Source organism: Notolabrus celidotus, chromosome 9, assembly GCF_009762535.1.
Source record: "Notolabrus celidotus isolate fNotCel1 chromosome 9, fNotCel1.pri, whole genome shotgun sequence".
Taxonomy (NCBI): domain Eukaryota; kingdom Metazoa; phylum Chordata; class Actinopteri; order Labriformes; family Labridae; genus Notolabrus; species Notolabrus celidotus.
The window spans coordinates 31,424,914-31,451,211 of NC_048280.1; the positions used below are offsets into that span (position 1 = coordinate 31,424,914).

General features: G+C 43.4%; 1 protein-coding gene across 3 annotated transcripts in view; it reads left to right on the forward strand.

Annotated features, from left to right (window-relative positions):
- Window positions 1–760: 760 nt before the first annotated feature.
- Window positions 761–26,298, forward strand: part of cux2b (cut-like homeobox 2b) — a 94,328-nt gene continuing 68,790 nt past the window's right edge. For 2 of the 3 annotated variants that reach the window (XM_034692486.1, XM_034692488.1), the window contains exon 1: window positions 762–1,045. In XM_034692486.1, coding sequence (XP_034548377.1) covers window positions 983–1,045 — 63 coding nt within the window. In that variant the 5' untranslated portion in view covers window positions 762–982. Of the gene's footprint in view, window positions 1,046–26,298 lie in introns of all 3 variants that reach the window. The other variant, XM_034692487.1, reaches the window with a different exon arrangement.

The window sequence follows — 26,298 nt, forward strand, 5'->3', positions numbered from 1 at the left end:
TGGAAATATTTCCATTCATTCTTTATCCTCTTTAAATATGATGCACAATCAACACAGTCCATAAGTCTTTCAACCTTTTCTTATAGAAATGGGGTTTTAAAGAGAAATGAAAATACAGGCTGATAAGAAATCACATCTTCTGTGATGTTAAATGTGATAAATAGATGAATGAAACTTTTAAAAGATTATTTTTTTAGGAGTAAAAATAACATGAGACTTAAGAATTGATATTTTTTTCAAATAATGTTTAAAATAGTCCCTAATGAAGCTTACTTTATCATTTTCATGCATGTAAACTACACTATTTAAAGAATATAAATTATATTATCCTATGAGGAAACGTTATAATTAATGTAAAATGTTTGCATTTCTGTTTAAAATGTGTCTGCACTTTATTAGTCTGATATTTAGTCTTATTTGCATGATGAGAAAACGACACAAGCTCTAATAAGTGACATCCACTCATGGTGAGACTGCGTGTGTCGATAATGTAGCTTCTTTCATTTCCTCCAATCCGTCCTGTGTGCTCCTCTTAATAAAGGTGGTAAAAAAAGTAGGCTTGGCTAAATTCCCTAAACTCTACTAATCTACACATCATCTCCTTCCCTTTCCCACACCATATTGATCAACCCGGGGCTTTACGTCAGTATTGATAACTTTGCCAAAGCAAAATCAAGTGCAATTTGTCTAGTTAATGTTGAGGACGGAGACACGGATACACTTTGCGCTTTACTTTTCAGAGATTCGGACACTTCGCACAAAAAAAAAACAACCATCCTTCACTTTTTCCTCCTTCCTGCGTAAACAACAAACATGTGCGGGGACTTGTCACACGAGTCGCGCGTAAAGTCTGTTTTATATGTTTCTTTTTTCCCTTTTTTTTAAAGTGGGACCTGTGATCGTAAACGTTGTTTAACGAGGGGGAATCCAGCCCACATATTTATTGCAGCCGCTGAAAAAAATCTCCTCAATATCCCCCAAGATGGCCGCCGATGTAGGATCGATGTTTCAATATTGGAAGAAATTTGATCTACGGCGGCTTCAGGTTAGTGCTTTTCTCACCTTTCTCCACTTATTTCTGCAGCGGTATGTATTTGCACCTTACTCTGATGTGTGTTATCTTGTTTTGGGCGAAGGGAAGGCGAAAGCTGGCGGCGTTTGCATTGATAGTTATTAGAAATTGATCCCTCTTCTGCCTTTGTTCAGTTCAATCATTGATCAGCGGTGGAGCGACCGTGGAGCAGCACAGCCTCTGTTAGCCACACCGATCTGGGATCAGCACCGCGGACAGCACTGATGTTTACATGCATTCAGCTTTTCTGCTTTTTTACTCTTTATTGTCCGCGACAAGCACCGCCGTACCGACATGTACGGAAACTTTTAATGCGCCCTGAATCTCTGTTCCTGGACGTAGGCTGTAACTTTTTCACCCAGCTTAATGTTTTATGCGGTTTGCGTCGACGGCCGATGCGTTGCTGCTGCATCTTTCAGTAGGCTATAGTACAATTCTTACTATTTTACATTTTGCATCATGAACAATTTGCATGTTTGGAAGTTTTATTTGTGATCGGGAAAGTTCATTTTGTGGACGCTATGCATTACGCACGGATATTTTCGGTGTGGGTTACTGTGCATTTCGAGACATAGAGCAACATACAACATGCAACACTGTTTCAGGTGGAAGTGTGTAAACAGTGTCGCTGGTAATAATGTTTCTAGTGAATATAGTGAATGTGTCAGGTGCAGGTTCGCCTCACAGCCGGATCATGTACCTTTAACATTAAATAGCATGTCAGCTCTGCAGCCTCTCTCCTGAAAGTTGCATTTAAAAACCACAATGCTGACAGGTTATATGCGCTTGTAGGCTATTCCTGAAAGCAAAATAAGGTTGAGCAAGCTAAACGCTGTTCCCAGTGTCCACTCCACCCCCTCCTCTCCTCTCTCCTGAAGCCGCATAGGGCTGCTCGGCCGGGGGGGCTGTGTAATTGTATTCCCCGCTAATGTTTGTAAATCAGCCTCGGCCGGCGCAAGGGCAGCGTCTGTGCCGTTTGACTGATGTTCTGTAACATGAGAAATGACAGGAGCATGGCAGTCCGGGTCCCTCGGAAAAGCCTACCGAGGAGGAGGAGAAATCAGATCTGGTGGCTCTCGGTTGTCTTGTGTTGGTCGAGTGTTATTCCAGCTCCCAGCCGCTGGACCTCTCTCTTCATCCAGGCTGGGATCCAGATTCTGGGGCGAGGGGAGGCTATTGTTGTTGCGGCTTCATGTAGCGTCCTCTCCGCATGCTCTCCTCCTGGCTCCAGATGACCGTCTCACATTTTTGATGGATGTGTACATTCAGTTTTTTTTTTTATTAAATGTGACTGAGGAGGCTACGAGCTAAATCTGAACTGCCCCTAAAGGATGCCCAAGCCATTACCCAGTGTCATGAGCAGTGATGTAGAGGTATATAATAAAAAGGGTAGCTTCCAGTCAGGCATGCAGCCACTAATATAAAAAAACATACCTTCAGAAAAGTGTTAATTGGTGCTTGTGTTCCCTTAAATGACCCTACTCTCACATAACATTTACTCTGACTCTAATACCTAAATCTACAGCAGGCAGGTTATTGTCACTTCAAGGCTAAATAATCCCTCAAATGAGGAATAGATGTAAAATTAATGGAATTAAATAATGTTTTTACTTCTGCAGCACCTGGACTTAAGGTTATATCTACGTGTTATATTGTGTATCATAAATAAGAACTCTAAGAAAACAGAAACTGCAAAAACTATATTAATCAGTCCAAGTCACAACATTTTAAATGCACGTACAGAATTAACTTCAATTTGGATATTGCAGTTGTGACAGCTGCACATTGACTTTCTCTTCTTTTTGATGCTTGGATGTAAATGAAGTTTGACAACATCACGCTAGAAACATATACGTGTTAAAAATGGTGACTTTGTTCAAAAATTCTTCTCTGAAGATTTCTTGCAGAGTATTTTGGCGTAGCACGGACTGGATCACACTATCTTAATGTCAGCAGCTCTTATAAATAATGTTGCAACCCGCTGGTTAAAAAGATGCCTGTAACTTATAGTGATATGAGTCAGAAGTCACTTAATCCACTCACTTCTCTCTCAGTTACGGTTGAAGCTAATTTCTGTCAGTGTAAAATCATCGCAGTTGATTCACTATCTAATCTCAAACTGAATAGTTTGTATCCGCGGACATCTATGAGCTTTATATTTTGAGAGGTTCACGCAGGTACATTTATTTGCTCATTGCAAGACTTCATAAGGGTGAACTGAGTATGCAGTTTTTCAGTGTTTGTGTAGTAGATTTTGTGCCTCTGAGTTGTACAGGATGAATAATTCACCTGCAGGCGGATGAAAAGAGGGCAGGGAAAGTGCGAAGCGCTGAGGTGGAGTGACCTTGGTTCCTGCTGGCTGCAGGTCACCCGGCCGTTGCTGTGGTAATCATTCACACCAGCCAGATGGCATTTCCGTGGGCGAGCATGAAAAGGACGGGTCAGGGTCTGTCCTGCCAGGTCCTGCCAGGCCCAAAAACAACTCTGGGCCAATACAGTACCTGGAGAGAGAGCACTGGGCCTTGTATTCAGAGTGTGCAGAGCCAGGTGATGTGAATGTGGTCAAAGCAGTGCAGTGCAGTTTGAAAACAGTCAAGGGCCTGTTCACTTCTATCAGCCTCATGCTCTTTTTATCATTAATTTGTCGCACACATAATTACCTTTAATTGGCCTAATTGCCTTCGAAAAAAAGATTTAGTAGGATTTCATCAAAGCAGACGAAAAGGACTTTTGTTTGATTTTACTTTAGAAAACTTGGGCTGCATGCCTCTACTACCAGTCACTTTTATCCTCTGTTGTTTTAAGCGATGTTGCAATGCTGCGCTCATACGGCGAAATCATTCTCTGCTTATTTGTTACCACTTTTTAGCCTTGTTTCTTCTCTCTCTTCCATGAATCTAAGAGGGAGTCGGGTTTTAGATCAGGAACAAAAGCTTGTGATTGTACTACATTTAGCATGACTCAGTTGCTCTGGTGTCAGCTCTAATCCGCACACAGAGACAACAGTATTGCCAAACAGTGAAATTGCTTTGCAGCCTGTGAGCCTGGCTGCCTCCGCTGCCAGCCTGCTCTGTGTGCTGTTTGCCAGTAGCTCCCCCACACACACATACACACACACACACTCACAACAACCCTGCAATCTCAAATTGGCTGTGAAAATCGGTCTCTGTCTCCCTTTCATTCATGCTTTCATATATTTGTTTGCTGATATTGTTAATGTCAAATGCATCAGCATAATCTCATTGTAGTGAGGATTCAGAGAGTCCAGAGCATCTCAGATCTTGTGTTTTTTTTATAATGACTGTATCTTTGTATTTTCATGCTGTGCTGTATGTGAAAGACTTTAAAGCTGACCTCCACAGTGGGTGCTATATGTGCTCTTTATCTCATTCTTCAAGACGTGTCTCCTTTGTCAGGTCTTTAGCAGATTAAGTGCTGTGTTTAAATGTTAAAGCTACCACATCATCATAATCAGCGCTGATTTGAGTCATGCGTGCCTCCCATATAAACATTTCTTAACATTGCCTTCATTATTAGCACTTCTCTGAATCGATGGGTGGGGCATGTCTGTCGCGGTCCCCTCTCCGTCGGGTTGGCCCTATATTCTTTCTGACAGGGACAACAAAGCAAATAAGAAAGCGAGGAGCTTTTACAGGACTATCTGGGGCAAATTGAGATGTGAAATCCAGGAGCTGTAACCCTGGTACATAAAACGGAGGGAACATTAGAGAGGGAGAGGAGTGAAACAGACTTCAGCATTAAGCTGTTTAACCTCTCTGTGTAGCATTAGTGGTAGAGACTTCAAAGCAGATGCTTCAGCGTTGGAAGCAGAATGACAAATGGGTTTAGAGACAGCTACGGTGAGCATTCTCACAGGAAGACTAGGCCTGTCATTAATGTCAGCTTAATCACTTTGACCTTCCTTCAAGTAGATTTCCATACCTATCCAATCATTTTGCTTTGCTTGTGCTCCTGTTTGCAGACTGCTCTATGTGCGGCTGTTTGATAAGCCCGAGTGTGATGATGTTACTGTCTGTATCAGTGATTGTGAACTTGAATCATCCTGAAAGCTGTAATATTAAAGGATTGGTTCATGCAAACTACATAAAAAAGACTTTCTCACTTTCTATTAGAGGCATCCTGCCATGCGTTAAGCTTAGCTTTTTTTTACTCAAATTTTTGACTCATGTCTCTGCAGTTTCTGCCTCTACACCAGTGTACGGATGAGGAACGCCATTTTCATGTTGTTCACAGATTTAGAAATTACATGAGTTAGGGTTCTTTAAGACACCACAGTCCCAAGCCCTGACCCTGTGCCATCATGCTGTATGTCATGTTTGCAGAAGTGTGGAAAACAAGAAATGTGAGTGTGATTGGATCTTAAAACAGGAAGGAAGTAAAAAAAGGTCTTCTTAGGTGAGCTGTGACCTGGAGCGGGAAGGGACTAGGTGGTCCCAAGCAACACCCCCCCTCCCCTCCACTATGTGCTCTAACCAAGGCAGGTGTCTTCAATACGAGGCATGTCAAAATGAAAGATGGAAGTCATGAAAAGTTTTGATTTCTGTTAAACTAAAAAGCTTCTGAGCACGAGTAAATAGAGTTATTAGAGTTGACCTTTCTCACACCTTACACTATGACTGAGTCTGCGTACCACTCAGTGAGTCTTAAACACGCTGTCCTGCGGCAGATTTTACAAGTGACTCAGGTGCTGAAATGTGGATAACTGTGGATGCTGGTTGTGGATCAGATCTACAATCCACAGCAGACTCCTCTGGTTGGTTCTCATCAAAACTAGCTCTTCCGGAGAAATAATTCAAAAAAAGGGACATTTTCAATTCTATGAGCACGGTAGACTCCCTCTTCCTTCAGTTTTATTATACTCAGGCAGAAAAGTCAAGGGTTGATTCCTTTAAAGTAGAGCAAATAAAACCATGTCGTACGTAGTTACCTCCAGAATTAAAGGAGAAAATGATTTCAGTGTAATGTTGTTAAACTGGTGTTTTCTTTACTCTATTTTCACTGAGAGCAGCTTAAATATTGGGAATAATGTAGACGTACTGAATGATTTTATGTGATGAAACACTGTCAGTGCCGATACAGGGTGAGTATTTTGACGTAATGTTTTGCTCTTTGTCTGCAGAGCTACCTGCCTGCCTGTATATCCCTGTTCTTTGAGCCTTCCTGTTTCAATGCCTCTTCCTAAGAAGCCTTGTGCCAAAAAAGCAGTACCCCCGATACTTCAGCGGGAGCGCCCCCTTGGTAGTTGACAGTGCTTCATAGCGAGAGACGCCAGATTTTTCATAGCAGTGCATTCTCCGTTCTGCTGCCCCTAGGCTGCAGCAATTGCTTTGCAGGAGTAAATAACCAGCTTTAACAAAACTTCAGGGACACATTAGTCTGCTGGAGGACGGCTCCATGGCGGTAGGGCAGCCTCTTCTTCCCTCGCAGTGAGGCAGGCGGAAGCATCAAGAGGGAAGAGGTAATGGCTAATCGGCATGGGTACAAAGCTGTGTCCTCTCTCCCTGCTGACAGCCAGTCCAAGACCCAGCAAGTCCATATTGAGCTGCGTTCCTCCACCACGGCCTTGGCTTTATTTGTGTTGACCGTCTGACGCCACTGACGACTATTGCAGACTATTGAGCACCCATCTTTCCTTGTTCCTTCTACTGGGCTTTCAATGAATCCTAATGCCCCCCCTTCTCTGTGTTTCTGTGTCTCTATCGCTGCCTTGCATGCCTCAGTTTGTACTTGGCAGGGATTGACTTGCTGTTTTTCATTCTTCTATTGTCCATTTTGTCCTTCATGACTTAAAAAATGCACACCTTTTTTCCCAAACGTACAAGTGCCAGGCTTTTTTTTTTTTTACCTCTGCGTGTTCTGATGTTGGCTGTCATGTAGCTTAAGTTAGCACGGTGTGAAGGGTGCTCCTGGGCCCAGCACACTCATGAGATCAATGCTTCACTAACCTTCTCCAGGTTGTCTTTGGGGATCTCAGGCGCTCTCATTATGTGCCACTGCTCAGAGTGTGTTTACCAGACTAGAGGAATAGTAGTCTTTTGCAGGCCACCCATTTGTAAGGCCCATTTGTCCTCATTTAAGGGGGAAAAGAGAGGACCCGGGGAAGACAGCCTCTTGGTGGTCTTTTGAGTATTAAAGCAGCATTTGTTATTACTAAGCAGATGTGCTCTTATTTGTCAAAATAATACAAAAGGTGTGTTATGGCAAAAGCAGATGGATAAGGCTTGTTGTGTTCGCGGGTCTTGTCTTTGTGCAGCTGCTACCCCCACACAGTTAATTACTCTCTTATTCATCCCCAACAATGGGAGGGAATAGAATAAATCTGAGCCGCACTCTCTCGCTTCTTCACCAGGAAGGTGCAGACTGGGACCCTAAAGCGAGCGAGTGGCTTCAAGAGGTACAGTTTATCATTTTTAATGGAGAGGAACAGGAAGTGGAGACATGAAGCTGGGCTCTGTGATTTATACAGCGCCTCAGTTAGGGGAGAAAAGAGCAAGTCTATCTCCCTGTCCACACCTCTGGTTTGTAGTCGCCCGTGCTCAATTGTAACCCCCCCACATTCTCAGCTCCTTTTCAACACCACCAAAATACACTTGCACCTTGTCAAAGCCTCTCCAGGGACATAACAACACCAGAAATTCCTATTTTAACATAAGATTTGAGAGAAATAATGTGCCATTCATTGACTTTCCGTTTTTAATGCCAACAATGATATAATAATAGACATGATGTAATTGCTGGTGTGTAGGGGGTTCAGAATCACCCCAGGATCCGTCTGCGTCTCTCCTCAACACGCTTGCTTTCAGTTTATCAGGTTTTTGTTGTTCCCTGAAAAGCCCAGTGATGTCATGCCTCCATTGTCACCTGTTCATTTACTTTCGTAGTGGAGGGCATCGGGGTATTGATTAGGCTTTGCAACTGTGTTAGCAGCTCTGCCTGTGTGTAATATAGGCCCTGAGGCTACTCTGTCTTTCCATTCAGTCTCACGAGTGCTTTCCAGACCTTGTAATCTTAATTAAATATGCAACATTTGATCGCAACAGGGTCACTACTTCTGCATTTCAACATGGTCACAGACCCCCCGCCCCCCCCCCCCCAGCTGAGAAAACATTTAGAATCTTAATGCAAATCGGGAGAAAAGAACAAAGAACTGAAATGAGTCGCTCCTTTTTCAATTTCCCTTGTTAGCCTCCCGCTGCATTCCCCCTATAGTTTTTTTTCCAGATGAGTTTTATGATATTTTCCTCCCCTCCCTTCTTCATCTCTAACGCTTTCGCTTCTCTCTCTCACTCCTCGGCAGTTTTCCCCAGACAGGTTCCACAGTGTTTTAGAGGGGATGGATTTAATTGCTCTGTGGGGATTGGTTGGCTGTGCCGGGCTCGGCTGTTTAATTAGTGTACCCTGCCGGGATTGGTTTAATGCTTCATGATCTTGAAATTGTCTGATTGTTCAGCCCTCTGGGGACACTCCCTGCCTACGTAGGCCAGCAGGTTTAGCTAAACATTGCTCCAGGCTTCTGCTGTATGCAGCAGGAGGATGAGTGCGCCTATGGAACCCAAAGTTGGTTGAGGTGGGGCGTGAACTTGTTTGACAAACTAGGGGACATGGCTGGAACTGGACAGTGTTCTGGGTCCTCCTGGAGGAGATTTGTGCAGACCTCAGAGGAATGTTTATCTTTTGAATATCTCTCAGCTTGGTACCATATGAAAATAATCCCATTGACTATTAATGCACTACCAATATTTAAACTGTGATGTGTTTCTCTCTGATAAGCAAGCACATCATTTTTCACAGCAGCCGAGCAAAATAATTATCCATGCGTGTTCAGCTTGTCCCACACATTCCTGCATTTGTGCTGGGATGTCTCGTGGACTTTTTGTATATTTGACAGAGCTCTTCTTCCTCCATGTTTCCACTGATTTGATTTGAATGAGGAAGAATGGCTGCAGCGATGAGGCCATCAGGGTTTCCCATGTATCTCTGAATGATGTGCTTGGTCACCTTGAGTGAAGGGAGCTGGGGAAATTGCATTTGTGTAAATGGGCGCAGGGTGTGTCTTCGTCCCATATGTAGCCCTCCATGGTACGCCCTTGGTTTGGTTCAATCATGGCGCTGATGTTGACCTCAGCGGTAAATGTGCTCGACATCAGATCCAGAACGAGGTGAGAGCGTGCGTGGTGTGGGTACAGTCCGGCACAGACGGTCCCTGTTGAAGGCTAAACTCATTCTGCTTCATCAGACTTATCGAGCCCATTCACTCAAAGAACTCAACCTTTAAGTGCATAAATCTCCAGTGGATGATAATCGGAATACCTTCCACTGCCACTCTGCCTGGACTCTGTAATGTGTTTGTCCTCACAGTGACTGATGGCTGAATGTTCTGGAGCAACAATGATTACTTTTTGTCTGAGAGCTTTTTCAGCGAGGAATCCTCCAGGTAGATGTCATGCAGATCATGTATTCTGTATTCTGCTGTTGTGGACTGGATCCTCTGTGCCTCACCTGGGGTCAGTGTTTGTGCTTGTACTCACTATTGTGTTTACATCCTCAGAGACATGGTGTGGATGCACATGATCACCTAGGCGATAGACCACATGGCAACCCAACCTGCTCCCAAATGAGAGTTGCACCCCAAGCCTCATCCCCCTATCTCTCTGGGGGAGATGCCCTGATTACTGAGTGACTTTGTGCTGGAGTGGAGGGCCCTCTCCAGCTGTTGGGATTGTTTGTGCAACCACGATAAGAGGTTGCGAGTAATCAGAGTTGGGTTGTGTAGACAATCTTTTAATCTTTCCATTATGAATGTTGTTCAGCCATGTCTGAACATTTTATCCGTTTGTGATAAATGTGACTTACTGCACTTCCTTTTCATTTAGCCTAAAATAAAGTTGGACTACAGCAATATAACCCGAGGTCTGCTAACATTGGTCTGTTGGACATATTTATTGTTTCTGTTATTTTAAGGAGGGAACCTCAGGTCAATTGTGGAACATGATCAAAGTCAACAATGCTGCTCTTTCATAAAAAAAGCCTCAAGACTTAATATTGCAGAGCTGGTTCACCTTCAAAGATAAAAATATTATTGCCTCTCAACACCCCCCCCCCTGCCTTTTTGGACTGAGCGTGAGTCCAGCGTCCGTCTAGACGTGCAGCATCATTAACCTGCTGCGACCTCAGCCCCTGATGAATTCGCTCTCACATCCCCTGCAGCCTTGCGTTAGCAGCCCTTCTTTCGTCCACTGGGAACTGGGGCTCCTTTGGACTGGCCATTAGAGCCACCAGCCTTTACTGGCAGGCATTAATAGGCCAAGTGGCCGGAGCCTCTCTCAGACTGCTGAATAATTCAGACCGTCTGGGCCATGTCTAGTCCCGGGGCGCAGGGGGATGTGAACTGGGGAGCAGGGTGCAGGGGGCTGCATGGAGGTGCAGGGGTTAATAACAGGTCTGCCTCTATGTGTCAGCAGCTGCTCAACCCCCTCCACCCCCCAAGCGCACCCAACCCCACCCAACGTATGAAAGAATCCTATTCAGTTGATTAGATTTTTCAAAATGGATCAATTTTTAATCAGCGGAGCATCTGACTACGGTCAATACTACTGTCGCTGGGAAGACAGTTGCTGGACAGCCGTCTTTATTTACAGGAATGTTTGTTTTTTACTGTATGCAGATGTAGAGGCAGGAAATGGCTTGCTCAGACCACTGCACCACTGCAGTCCCTGCTCTGTCCACGCAGGGGTCTGGCCTCATCATGCATATCTGCAACAACAACATCACCAAGGCTGCAGCAAATCCTCGGCTCTCCGATCATGCCCTTTGGTAGATCAGTTGTGAATATTTATTTACATCAGAGCAGAAAGGTGGATTAGTCTACTGTCTGTTCCTGTGCGAGCATGGCTCTGTCTAAAGAGACTCCTCTTAGCCATTTGCATCTGCATAAGTAGTGAGTAGGAGTGAAGAGGCAACAAACTAGCTGTTATACTGCCATCAAAATTTCATTGGGCTGTGGGGAGACCCTAACATGTTAAATAATGAGGAGCCAATAAACTTAATGTTCAGAACCTCTCCGCAACTGCTGACAATGTCTCGTTATGACTTGGTACGTAGGCAGAATTATGAGGAGATAATCCTTCTTCAGAGTGCTCCTCATTTTCACACATCTGGTTCTTAAATACTCAAAACCCAAATAGTCTTTGTGTAGGAATGTGAGGGAACGTCAGTATTCAAAGATCAGAATGAAGAACTTTTAATGAATTATGATACTGTCATGGTCGTCAGCTGCTACTGGACACTTTGTGGAAAACAGTAACATGTAACGTTTTGTATTGAGTTTATTGACTGCTGTTATCACACGGTGCTGTAAAAAACAACATAAATGAGGTAGAAATAAAGATATCAGTTTGGCTTTACTTTAGAAACTTCACTGAAGTGTATCAGTCAGAAACACACAGAGAAAAGTCTTAAACCCCCTCTTACCTGCACACTTCCTCTTTTTAAACAGGGACATTTTTCAGTAAACAAGGTCGAATGATGCAGCATAGAGTGAGATCAATAATGATCTGTCCTGATGGGGTTAAATCAATACAGTCAAGTCAAAAAGGTTAATCAATAATATGACATGAACAGAATTAACGGTGCACATGCAAAATATCATCCCCCTCCATGCTACTTAAAAATGTGTCACCCTTCACCCTGGAATAAAACGAAGACATTATTGTAAAAACATAAACAGATGTTTCTATGATGATGTCATGAGTACCAGAACAGTAAACAGACTGTTTTGTTTTTGTTCTAATGCTAACCACCTGGAGTACATTCAGACCTGTGTATGACTGAAACATTAAAGGAATCAGAAGAAATACACTAACTTTATGAAACACAGTTTTCAAGCCATTGCGTTCATGGTTTAGAGTAAGTGTACGTGTTTAAACAATGAAACCATCACTATCATCTTGAATGGTCCGCACCAGCATTACCAATGTAACTATTATTGTAGGCCTGAAATGCGGCTCATATGTTGTGTCTTTAGCACAGCCGCCTGCCACTAGCTGGGACCCTGATGTGAACAAACCAAGCGGCAACCTCCGGTCTCAAAATATGAAGCCCATGCAGAAGTGTTAAAAACTGCAATTCATCGAGCATCCGCTTGAGGCTGGCTGCAGAAACACCAGAAACCACATACACGGCAATTCAAAAAAGACGATCTTTACAGCAATAATAATTTCTCTATCGGCACACACTATACGGGGGTGAACTTTTTTCTAACGCAACTGTTCAGAAGATATTAAGATTCTGAGTTTTTGCCCAAATAATGACATGACTGACTTGATTGACAGTTTGAGTCACACTCTTTTGGATGAGTTCAGCATTTCCAATATGGCTCCTGCCAACGATTGGCTTCAAAACAGCTCTCAGGAACAGATGGGTGACGTCACGGATACTACGTCCATTATTTATACAGTCTATGGATGAACACAGATGAAAGACATCACGGCATCATGTAATGTGGCGTGGTTTGTCAGTATGATGATTTAGAAAATGTAGAGACAGTTCTATGTAGGTTGTGTTTGGTTAACCTAGCATAAAACCACTTAGGACAGAAGCAATGTGCAACCCGGGACAAGGTGCTAGCTCTGCAATTGTTAGCTTCACTCAGTAAAAGAATTTGAAATATTTTACCTGCAGATTCTGTGATTTTGTGTTCAGCCATGTTAAATAAATTGTGCCCTGATAAGAAATTAGCATCCTTAGTTTAGAGCTTTACATAGTAAATCATAAAATACAATCTGAGATGGACTGGATGTGTACACCATAAAACAAGTGGATCATTGTAGGGACAAATATTAGGTCCTTTTTTTTTATACAGCTGCAGGAGCAACTAACAATTCCTGTTCTTACTGTGTCTTTTGCATAACATGTAATGACTCCTAAATCAATCATTAGGTCAACAGACCTTCAAAAAATGTGTGTATTGCTCATCACAATCTCCAGGGGCCACAAATGACATGTTTAGAGTACTTTTTTTGTAGCTAAAAGTTCAAAATTCAAAGACTCTTCATTTATTATCATAAGCAATAAAGAAAACAGAAGATTTATACATTTGCCATTGCCATTGTTAGTTTATCCAGTAATCGTTGCAGCCCATGTCATTTAGAGAGAAGTCTTAACTTTATAACCCACAAGTATGTATAGTATATAAGTAAATGTGCATCTCAACAAATTAGAATATCAAGCCCAGGTTGTTTGACAGCCGTCTTCATTTTAAGTTATATTTTTTGGCTTTTTGCCTGTATTAGATAGGACAGCTGAAGAGAGACAGGAAACATGGGGAGGAGAGAGTTGGGGAAGACATGCAGGAAATGGTCACGGCCGGGAGTCGAACTAGCAACCTCTGCGATGAGGACTGTAGCCTCTGTATGTTGGGCGCTTAAACCACTAGGCCACCAGCGCCCTAGCTCGCCTATATTTTTGAGTTGGCTGATTCTCATCTTTCTTTTACAATCAAGCACAGTTATATCATGATCAGCAAACCGTTTGGTAGTAGTTTTGGCGCCGTGGGCAGGTGCTCAGTCCTGCTGGAAAATGAAAACAACATCTGCTTAGAGCAGGTAGAAGCATGAGGTGCTCTTTTACATGAAATGCTTGATATCAGGAACGTCTCCCTGATGTGTGTTTCTGCTGAAGCAATCATGCTCCGTTAGAAGAGTTGGTAGAGATGAGGTTGTCATTCCTCTACACCTTTTGGATTTGCTGCAAACTTCAACCTTACGTGTGTTAGCTAACATCGTAAACTTTACATTCCAGCAGAGGTTCTGATATTCTCAACTAGGGTTGGGCAATGATTTTTGAAAATTCGAATGTTTGTTCACTTTGTAAAAATCAAAGAGTGACTTTTAAGATTTTCTCATTTTAAAAGTACAATTTTTTTTGTTTTTACCTGTGCCTGGTTGTAATACGGTATTCCCACCAGAAGGTGGCTACAGAGTGCCTTAAAGCTAACTGCATTAAATAGCAAAAGAAGGAGAAGACATAAGCGACAGTTGCAGCGATTCTACCTGTTTCTGAATCTCACACTACTACACAGGTATTTTCAGAGACTAAGCATGGCTGTGAAATTTAAACATACACACCACACCACGTCACAGATGTAAAGATCGAGTTGGACACTGCCCAATACTAGCAGCCCCTCGTCCTGCTGCTGGTTAGCGTGACTGCCACACAAACAAGCTTTTAATGGGACAGGTGTGTGTGCGTGCGTGCATGTGTTCCTGTGTACGTGTGTACGTGTGTGCGTGCATCAAGGGCTGGGGGGGATTATTCGATTAGATGCCAATGATTATTGAATAGTATTTTGTTTTCCCTATTCTCAACACACATGAGATTTGAGATTGATATGCTGAGAGCAGTCACATGGTGGATTGTCACTCAGGTCTTAATGGTGCAGAGTTGATGGTGCCTAAAGATGATGCATGTTAATTAGAAAATTAGCAGGAAAAAACAAAAAGTTCAGAATTCAAAGATTTTTATTTGATGCAGTTCAGAGGTAATCAAGAATAATGTAGAAATGTTCGTTTTACAGAGTCAAATCTAGACAGGAAGAGCTCCATACCTCAGAACCTGTCTTGTTAAGATTGACTGAATTTTTCCAGAATCCTGTCCGACTAAAGAATCCGCTCAGAGACAATACAATAAATATGTCTGTTTATAGCTACAGTAAGAGCACAATATTGGAGCTATGTACTTTTTTTAAACAAGTTCCAGACCACTTCATAGTCATGAAAGATAAAAGACCGAGCAGATGACACAGATCAATACAACAGAAGGACACTGAGGCAGTGATGGAAAAGCTGAAATGAAATAAACAGGAGGTTTCAGCTACAAAGACACAAAAACAAGAGTCAGGAAGAACAAATCCCACAAAGAGCGTTCACACACAGATCCACGAGGAGAAGCATGAGCAAGACGCTCTGTCAGGGTTGGCTCAATCATGATACGCTTCATTTATGTGGCATTGAGGATTGTGATTGATTTGTTCTATTGATACAGAACATTCAGTACATGCTGTAGATAGAAAGATACATTTACTGGGAAAAATGTCACAGTAACATCTAACAAAGGAAACATCAAATCATCGCATATATACAATAAACAGATCAATATTCCTGTTTTTAAATGTTAGCGTCACAGGCAGATTGACTGCAGGGTGAGACTTAATGACATATTGAATGACACAATGGCATATTGACACAATGGCATATTGGTAAATGACACTGGCATGACATAATGAAAGGCTGACCCTGTAATATAATGAAATATTATGGTTTATTATGATGATGATGGTGTGATATCAAAGCATGTTGGCATTACGACTCACAGGCAGGAAGGCACATAGATATGACTATATGTTTGCACACTGTCGTCTTCAGTAGCATGTTCATGTTCCGTTTTGTCCTCTGTTGAAATGCAGTGCTCTGCAGTCCTGAGTAAACTGATACATACTCCTTACAATCAATGAAAGCTCATTGATATTTTCAGGACTGTTTGGAGAGCGGAGCACTCTGGAAATCGTATTGGATATAATCAAACATCATAAACTGCAACAAGCTGTTTTTCATGACAAAGATATTTTAGAAAATATCTACAGATTCATTTTCTGATAATCCATCAATAAATTAAATAACTTCATTATTTCTGGTGCTACAGTTTCAGTCAGAGAAACAACAGCAGTAAAAACCTCATTGTGTACCTCATGAGGAAGACTGTTTCAGAGTTCAGACCTGATAAAAACAAAACCTCTCTTCTATCTAATCTTCCCCCTTAAATGTCAGACTTGTGCTAAAAGAAGCGATGCTTTCAATAAGCAGTACTCATTTTTGGCTCACTAATGAAAATGTTTTGAACCTCTTTGCTGCGGTGCCATTGGCGTTGTTTTCTTTCTTTGCTCTCTGATTATAGAACTGTACGAGCTGTGTGAGATTTTTGAATTCTTAGCTGATTGCGTGCCTGTAGCCATGCACTTTCTCTGCTTTCGTCTCCAGACCTCTCTCCCCTGATAGCCTCCTTTTTTCTAGCACAGGAAGATGCAGTGCACTTTATATGCAGTTATGCTGAATAGGTGCTGATGTATGTTGAAAACAGTTTTGCAGGTGCCTTGTCAAAATGTGCAGCGGATAGGCAGTAACACAATTCAGTTTTAATATGCTATCAATCAGCCGGTGGATTTATTTGTACAGAGTCCACTGTTCCCCCGACTATCACGAGTCTGCTGGTGTTTAGCTGCTCTCATGTCCTCCAACAGTGTGTCCCTATTGTCTGTTTGTCTGTTTAATATGCAAAGGCGGTCATTCAGGGAGTCATTTTGGACCAGTGTAAACGAATCGGCAACAATGATTAGCTGGCGCTGCAGAGGAAGTGTCCATCATTGTGTTAGTGCATTTGGAGACCATCCCTCCTCCCTTAGGTCATCTCACCACTGCTCTCTTAGCCCCGCAGAAGACACACTCTGAAAAACACCCAAACAGCGGTGGAGTAAATACAGTGTAAGTGGAGGTACTTAATGGGAGATTTTGCATGCTTAATTGCAAGTATGGATTGAAGGTCCATTAAGAGACATCAGTGTCTTGAAGTCCAGCTCATAGTTTGAATATGCTTGAAATGGATTGATCCATTGACTTCCTGGCTTTTCTATGTAAGAGAAGTAATTAGACACAAAGAGCACAATACCATTTGAAGATGATTTGAAAAACAGGAAACAAAACGCTGTTGGTAATCTACGCTGTCCTGTTTCTGATGCCAGAGGTTTTTGTTTGTTCAGTGTATGCAAGCATGCTTCAGGGTGGCACCATAGACGTCCAAGGGGAAATATCAGGCTTATTTATTGGAGCCTTTTTAGCCCCAGCTCAATAGAAGCAGTCTGATGGCTGGGGTTCAGAGGGACTATCTGGCAGAGGAGGAGGAGGAGGAGCTGGGTCTGGCGTCAGCTCCACTGACAAGCTCTTATTTACCGTCCAGATCTATGACTCATTTTATGTACCTAATCGTAAAGCACAGAGATTTATCGGAGGTAACGGGACAGTGGGGAATACCCCAGGAGACTGGCAGATCCCTCCACCCCCACCCCCCCTTTCCCCCCTGGGGGGGGTTCAGGTTTACTCTACCTGGTCAGCACACTCACACCTTCTGGGAAGATGAGAGTGTTGGAGCTCAGATGAGGGAGCCTATATTTCTGCCAGATATGGACAGCTGATAGCTCATCTAATAAAGAAGAGGGTCATAAAAATTGGACAGGCTAATGGATGACTCTGTAAGGATTAATAACAGCTTATTGGTCAGGTGCAGTGACCTCTTGCAGAGCTAACAATGCAGTGGCCAAGTGGGCCGTTGCAGGACGCAGCACAGGTGCAGACGACTGTACATACACGGTGTGTGTTGGGGGTGCAGCACTCTTATCATTTTTTATACCGTTTGCATACTCTTATAATTTAGGTTACCAAATGCTTGTTAAAATGCTGCTGAATTTTGTTGGTTTATAAATAATGTATCAACCTCGGGGAGAAAAAAATCTAAAGGTTGACATCCTCACTTACCATAATCTTTTTTCTCAAGTCTGCCACTCCGGTAATGGCACAAGGGGAAGCAAAAACAAGAAGGTATTGTAATACTGCCTTTGTTCTGACAGGAGAGCTCTCAGGGCCTGTTTTATATTCCTGCCGAAAATTAAAATTAAACTTTCATTGTTGTGCATGCTGTTTAATCCAATAACGATCTGATGTAACAAACCGCTGTAATATCTCTCAGCATACTTAATCGGAGCGGACTTAGCCCTGTCACTTTATATTAACCTCTGCTGCAACAGGAGAAGGGCTTCACTAATCTGCCATTGTTGGGTTTGGCAGTGTGTAGCTAGTGCAAAACAGATTTGGCAGTCAGCGCGAAAGTAAAGGCTTTATAATGACAGCAGGGCCTCTCTGCTATTTCAGCTAATAATGTCAAAATCTAATAATGCTGTGGCCCTCAGAATGAGACGGGAGGTGAATGGGTGGGAATAGTTGTGGTGTGGAAAAGGATTTTGGCGGGATGGGCTTAGCCATCCCTCCTCCTGTCATTAGTCGCTCACTTTTTAGACGGCAAATTGGCAAACAATTTAATCCCTAATGACCTTTGAAATTCTCTCTGCAGGGGTGTGCGTGTGTGCCCGCACAGATACTGCCATGTTTGTCTTGTGTTGTATTGAGAACTAATAGTTGTTGGGAATGTGTTTGAGGGAGTGTGCCGTCCTGACATCTTATTTAGATGCCTTTCTTGTAACAGGATATTAGGTTCGCCAGGAAGCATCAGAGCAGAGTCTCAGCTAACAGATTGACCCCACACAGCTCAGCAGGGCAGCATCTGCAGCATCATCAAAGCACACGGCTCCTGTGTCCCCCCTGAACACAGCCTTGTAACTTAAAACAAAAAGCTGATTGGCTGCTCTCTCAGCCTCCTCTCATCCCCTCCACTGTGGATGAGGTCTCAGCCCGGGAGATAAAATAGCAGTTATTTCTCATGTGCTATGCCATTTTGTCAGTTTGACTGTTCCACTTATTCAGTGTTTTTTGACTTGCTGAGCTTGAGGGGATGTGAGTGCCATTTCGCAGCCAGATCTGAGTTGTGTTGATTGAATTAGACAAAGTCGGAAGATAATTAAGAACCGCAAGGCGCTGCAAAACTGTCTGCTTCCAAACTGGTGAAAATGAGACGCTGCCACATCAATGAGCTAGCTGGCTCTGCTTGATGTCAGTGGTGGGTTATATCAGTTGACACCCTTACCTCCTAGTGCTGGAGCCAGTTTCCTCCTTTCCCTTTAATGTTTCTCCAAATATGATTAATCACAAGCCATAAAACCGTTGCTTCTGACAGTGCACCACGTTTGCACAGCTTTGTTTGTTTGCTTCACGGTAGTAATATGATCCTCAGCTGCCAAGTGTAGTTTATGGCATAAACACAACCCTAAAGAGGTGTGTCTGGAAGTCAAAAGGGAATTAAAGCTTGGCCCACAACATCTCTCATACTTTACTTGAGCTTAAGCATGTCTGCAAATGCTTTGCATTTATAGTTCAGTGTTTTATGCACATTTCTGAAGTTGACCTTCTGATATTCTTGAAAACATATATAACAGCATGAATTAGATTAACACTCGTATCTGTGCTGTATACATTTTAATCCCTTGCTGCTTTACTATCTTCCAAGCTAAAAGGTGATGGAAGGTTAAGTACTGCTACTTGGCAACAAAACAATTTTTCCCTGGTATTGATGGGGATTCATCATCAAAGTTTAACCTTATCTTTATCCATCTCTGCTCTATTTGGAGAGAGGAAAGTGTAAGCAGATGTTGTCTCTGAGTTTCAGTTCCTCCAGCATCAGTACAGACATTTGATGGTGTTAGCCGTCCTAAAGAACGGACCATCTCAGATTGGTCTTTTAAACTGGGGTTGGTAGTCAGATTTAGATACACTTTTTGTATACTGGTTAAAATGATCTTTATGTCCCGATGGCAATCAATACATAATGTGTTCTTAAAAATGCTATCTACAGCCGCAGTAAACCTGGGAAAACACCAAGCAATCACAGTTTTTGGGTCCCAAAGTTTTAAACCAATCAAATCCCGTCCTGCTGTTCTGCCTGCCACCTGTGCGTACATTTCCCCAGCGTGCACTCGTCTCCGAGTCCCTGTCCCCTGCCTCTGCTTCTGCTTTCCCTGACTCTACTGACTGCCCCTCTCGCTCGACCTCGGGCCTGTCCCCTCTGACCCGATGAGGTGCTTTGCTCAGGACTGTAGTCCGGATCAGAGTCTAAAAAGCTCTCACCACGGGGGCTCTGACAAGCAAAAGAGTTAATGACATTTAGTAAGTCCTACAGAAAATGTAGATGTATCGTAGCGTGACCGTCCGTCCGCCTGGACGCTGTAGGGCTGTCGAGCAGATTCATGAACACATTGATCTTTAATAACCGGTCACTGTCGGCCGTGATCACGCCAACCAACAAAGCAACAATCAATGTTTGAATGAATGAAGAACTTCTCCTCTTGTCTCTCCTCTCTCCCGTTCACTCACTCTACACCTCTCCTGATGCCTTCACTGACCATCAACACTGTAGGAATTAAGAACATCTACACTGAACACGTTTAAAAACAGTAGAGCTGTTACAGTATTATATGCATTATAACTTTTCTCCTGATTTCGTGTCAGCGGTACAACTGGATAATGCTAGAATGAGAGTTGTGAGTACTAACAGCAGCCATGTTTGTTTGTGTTTCTAACTTTCACTATGATAATGTTTTGGTGAGGACCGGTTTTGAATCAGTCTCGGTCATATGGTCATGCATCAGAGGTGCTCGTGCATGTGAGCGGGGGCGTCGTTTTGGACGAAGTCCTGAAGACATGCTACATTCAAATTCATGCTAGTTTTCCGAGACTACCAACCCCAGCTTTAAAGCTCATGCTACATTTGTTGAATTTTCAACAGAAAAAATTGAGTACCATAACACTGAGTACAGATTACATTATTTTTCCAGGCTGTAGAGTAAAGCTGAGGAAGTGCACCATGTAACTCAGAACATGTTAGCACTGTGAGCATGTAAAGAGGTCCTCTGTCATACACATGGATCACAAACATGTGAATTAATTGCTTCAGTAGACAACAAATTACCAACAACACTGATTGAACATCAATGTGAAACGTGCTGAACTCTCTCTAAGTAAACATATTATTTTCCTACAGAGACTTTGAGTCTGCAGGAAGCAATTGATGAAATTACTGACACAGAAATGACAAATACGGTTTTTCATTTTTCTGATAATGTGCCAGCAGCTCATGTGCATAAAGCCCCTCTCGCCCTCTCTCTTTCTATTTCCACCATTTTATTTTTAAACCTGTTTTATGGATGTGGGCCCGGCTGGTGCCTCTCTATCTTTTCCATTGCTGGATAGGTAATGTAGCTGTGAGGTTAATGTTGGGAATCGTATGGCTCAGGCACAATAAAATTGACACTAGGAGACCTGGAGAGGCATGTTTATGTGAGCGTCTCGCGATGTGCCTGCCTTTTGTGTTTGTGCGAGCCTAACTCTGAAGAAAGGTTGGGGCTGTATGGAGGCCCCCCCAAAGGGGCTGGACTGTAGGCTAGGAGGGTGGGAGCGCAGAGGAACATGGGGTGTCAAAGGCTAATTTTCAAAGCCACTCACAGGCGCTCATCTCTCACTGTGAAGTGGCAAGCGTGGCAAGTGGCTTGCATGTTGTCATGGATACTAAAGCATGGGACCCCAGAGATGGGGAGCGAGGGACGAATGGCTGCCCTGTCTATAGGATTCCTGTCAGCTCTGGCCTGATAGATGGCATTGACGGATCATTTGTCATACTGTAATTGTTCTCAGCAAACACAGAATACCCACTAGTATAAACAGCAGTGTGCCGCTGGGCTAATAAAGCGGGAAAATGGAAAGGGATTCACTGATCCACTGCCTCTTTCACTTAAAGAGACAATGGCTCTGTTGTCCGGGCAAGGCAGTCTGATTAGAGCGGTGAGGGCTGAGAAAAAGCCCGGCTGAGAGAATAAAACAAGGCAATCATAAAGCAAACGGCAGTCACTTCTCTGTATCGATGTGGCTAGGCGGGGGTGAAGTCTGTGAGAAGTGTTGACAGCTGAGGGAACAACAGGAGTAGGTCTAGGAGTGATTCGTTTTCTCCCCCCTCTCTATTTGGCCACTGAAACGGTGAGGGAGAATGCTTGTCCAAGATAACAAATACAGCGCAAGTGCAGATGCATAGTTGGAACCAGGAGCTCTATCTGCCAGATAGCCGGGCGCCTGAGCCGGGTACAAATGACTCTGGGTACAAAGGTACTATTTGTTCACCCTTGTTTTGGTATGGACCCTGTGTCTCTGCTATTACTATTGGGATTGACCTAATGCCGTCTCTTTGCTTGGAAAGCTCTCTGGCTTTGTCTGTGTGTAGGGGGCTCAGACATGCGTGACTGTCCAGGTATGTACAGACATGACCTGTCATTCCGGCTCCTCTGTCTCAAGTTGTTTCTTAAAACTTACAGAAATCCTTTCATAGTCACAGACGAGAGGTGATGGCAGAGCACACAGGGCTGCAGCTGGAAGCAACTGTTCCTTATCCTCACCGCTGTATAGACTTTAACAGCACATATCCAAGATGATCCAGATTTTATCACATTGGATCCAACTTGTTTCCTCTTTCACTTCTCCACATACAGGGAGTGTTTCTGCGGTCCAGTTGCGACCATTTTCATGCAGGAGACGGTCAGTAGGTGTGCGATGTGTCAACTAATGCGTGTGTTGGAGGGAGTTCTGCGTCCTGCTGATGCTGTGTGCTGAAGCGAGCACTCCTCGTGGAGCACTTCACCCCTCTGACTGTACCCTGTCACACTGTGACGCCTGGAGCACTTTAGGCTGACCCGGCTGCTCACCTCCAGCCTGATGGACAGATTAAAGGACCATTAAGCATAATTACTGTTTCAGTTGGAGAGGCCAACTCATCCTGTCAGAAATGGTTACAAATTGCTGCACCTCTGCCCTCTGTATGGCTCTTAAATTCTGAATTTCATTACATTTGTCTGCTTTTACAATATCAACAAGTTTTGGCTGTGACAATAAAAAAGTGTTTGGTGCAAATGCAAATGGAGATGAAGGGAAATAAGACTTGGGCTTGGGCTGAGAAAATAATTTGAGTAGTTTGCTTTTCAATAGGTGTTAAAGTGTTTTAGAGTTTGTAGCCCTGAGCCAATCGGAGAGCGGAGCTGAGTGTGACAGGTAGTTGATGTGATCTGGAGTGGAGCGGTGTGAGTGTGTGGTCTGCTGCGCTGTCTGTCTGATTATGTAAAATGTGGTGAGATGGTGTAACATTGGCTGGCTGTTGCAGTGGTTTGCCAGCTCCAGAGGGCCTGTTGCCAGTTTTACATGAGAATGTGCAGCAGTGCCTCGTAATGCTCCCCTCTCTGTATCCATAAGAAAACCCACACTACCACCCAAGGGAAATTGGTCGATACCATCAACCCAGCTGGAGGCCCAGGCAGCAGTCCGAGTTTTCCCATTTTTACATCCACACTCATGTTTATTATGAGGCCTCCCTTTACTGTAACCTGCCTCTCTCACGCCCTTTCTCTTCCTCATTTGGCCGATTATTACACCCATGGTGAGAACAAACAGTTTCCCTACTTAATAATTCACATCACTTTCATCTGATACTCAGTTACCATGGGCAATTTAGTAGTTGAATAATTTTGTGAAAAATTCATTTATTATCGCTGTGCGTTATGAATCTGGAGAGACAGAGAGTGGAGTGGTGGAGGATTTTAAATTGCGTCTGTGGAGCGAGGGATCCAAGGGTAGGTAATGTGTTCTAATGTTCTCAGCCATATGCATTGTTTTCAGGGCTCATCGGTTTTACATCGATTCCCACTGAAGTGTTTAATTGCATCATGAATATGATCTAATTCTGTCCTTTTCACTGAAACTGGAGCACTCTCTGCAAATGATGTACGGCCTTGACAGCACCACATCAGGATGTATTTTATATGGAATGTAAATTATAGTGTTAAATTAGCCTGGAAAGATAACTAGCTGGCACGGGGGAATGGACTCAACAGTTTAATTTAGTGTCAAAAGGCCGTGAAGGGATAAATCACCTCTCTCTCTCCTCTCTACTATGCCATATTAGGCTTTAATCATTCTCCCTTTCTTGTAATATCACTTGTTTCTCACTGCTGCCTAAGGAGTTCTTGAGAACTACACTGCATTTCTCACAGCATCAGTCGACTGCCTATAAACGCTTCAATTTCAGCGTATGGTAGACGATGTTTGCTCCTTCAACTTTTGCGGTTGTTTCGTCTCTTGAAGTACTCTCAAACATTGAAGCAAACATTCCCCAAAGAGCCAAAAGGCTATTTTTTGAGATCTGGAAATCACTTTCTGAACAACTGAAGCTTCTTTTGTCGCTGTAGCTCTGAGAAAAAAACAAAAGCAGGTGAAGAAGAGCGAGACTTCCTGGTTCAGTCTGGTATGCGGGTGCTTATAAAACAGATGAAAGCCATTAGGTAGGCTTCGGTTTATAAGAAAGACCTCTTTCAGTTTCCTGTCTTCAAGGCAGGAGTGTTTGTCTGAGTGGCCTTGCTATTATCTGGCGTTACCCCGCATGACCCAAATAGGCCACTGTGCCTGGGAGCGTCCCTCTCACAGAACGACCTGTCTCTGTTTCTTTGACCACAAGGAGAAGAAGAAGACACCTGATAAAACCTGAGCTTTAAAAGGATAATTCACTTGGTTTTGTGTTCCCAGAGTTCTTTCCATGAACAGACGTTCACTTTAATTCAACTCTCAACCTCTGCATGGTCAGATCTGCAGATAGATACAGGAAGAGGGCGTGATGGTAGAGATACAATGAGCCAGACGACAGTAAAATAACTTTTAGTCTGAAAGATTTAAAGTGAAATGGGGATCTGTGCTTTTTAAAAATCTATTTTAGGGCATTTTCGTCTTTAATGGATAGGACAGCTGAAGAGAGACAGGAAATACATGCAGCAAATGGTCCAGGCCGGGAGTCGAACCCGTGACTGCTGCAACAAGACCATGGCCTCCTATATAGGGTGCATGCTAAGACTGCTACCCCAACGGCGCCCCTCTGGATCTGTGCTTTTATAGTTTTTTTTTCTCACCAACCAATCCTGTGTCAGAATATCAGACAGAAAACTAATAAACAAATAAATGTTCTTAAAACCCAAAATGATCAGATATATTCTGAGGACTGTTTACCCACTCAACTTTATTCCCACTCAGGTCCATACTTATTTGCATTGAGAGTTGATTTTATAATATGCTTTGTCCCTTTAAAAAAACACACAATGATAAAGACTGCAGTTGAATTCTGCATATAGTATTTTTAGTGATAGTGGTTAATTGGTGTCTACAGTAATTACTGCTCTGCTCTGGTGCAGCAGTCACTGACTAAAACTTTGTTTTTTTTCTTCGTATAACTGCATCAGATCTCAATTTGGGGAATCACGACCTCCCTGTTCTCAGGTGATGTACACACCTGTGCAGCATTTTGAACATCCTGCCTGGTTAACGCAGGCTGGACACACACGGATATCTGAACACAAGCATGAGGCCTCCCATCTTGGATTCTTTCCCTTGTGCTGCTGATTTTGACAGCTCTCTGGAGAAAAGGGCCCTTAAATTATCAAGTAGGGCTGTAGTTGTTTTCCTCCTTGTTCTCATCTTTGCGGTAGGGGGGCAGGGTGGGCGTTTGGGAGGAATTGGTATGTTAAATGAGCTATGGGAGGTCTGCTGAGTTTTTTTTTTAGTAGAGGGGGGAGTTCAGTCAGATGAGAATTGCTGCGTTGGGCGTTTGAGGCAGCTGTGTGAAGTCATTTTCCGGGAGTGCAAGCGGGAGAGAGGTGCGGATTAGGCAGCGCCTCTGAGCCGGAACAAGTCTGTCTGGGAAGGGATGAAGGCTACAAACCATAGATCTAATTCCCGCTCACGCTGCTAGACAGCAGAGACACTCACACACAGCCAGTGTGAATTAGGCCCATTTGCTCGCCTCAGTCTGAAGCGAGCGAACACAGGAGCAGACAGGGAGAAGTTGACAGACTCCTCACATCCTGCCCTCTCTACTGACTCCCCGTGTTGTTTCCAACCCACCTCCAAAAGCTGTCTCCAGCTCATGCTCCTTTTTTATTGTTTCTTGTGCTGCAGGTCTTTATTATTGCTGACATTAACATGAACGCGGTGCAGAAACAGGTTCCACTGTAATCCTTCGAGGGGTAAAAAAAATGGCATTCCACTGGCAGTGCAGAAATGTTTGCACCTGTGGCCCCATTGATTGCATGCTTGAAACGCCAATGCTCTGAAGTTCATGCCTTTTTAATGTGTGTAATGCTTTGCCTCAGGTCATGCTATTGCCCCGAGGTTAGGGAAGATTCACGAGGCCGTGTGCAGTGGTGGATTAGCCAATTCACCTTATTCTTCTCCCCAACTCACTAACACAGCTTCTGCTCTTTTGCTCAACATGCACCAAACCAAACCTAGTATACCGCCTTATCAGCAAACAAAAACCTGACCCCATAGCTATGCACTGAACAGCTGAGATCAATGTGGCTGACCCAGATTCACTGTCCCCTTGTCTCTTTGTGATTGGACACAGTTTGTTGTGGG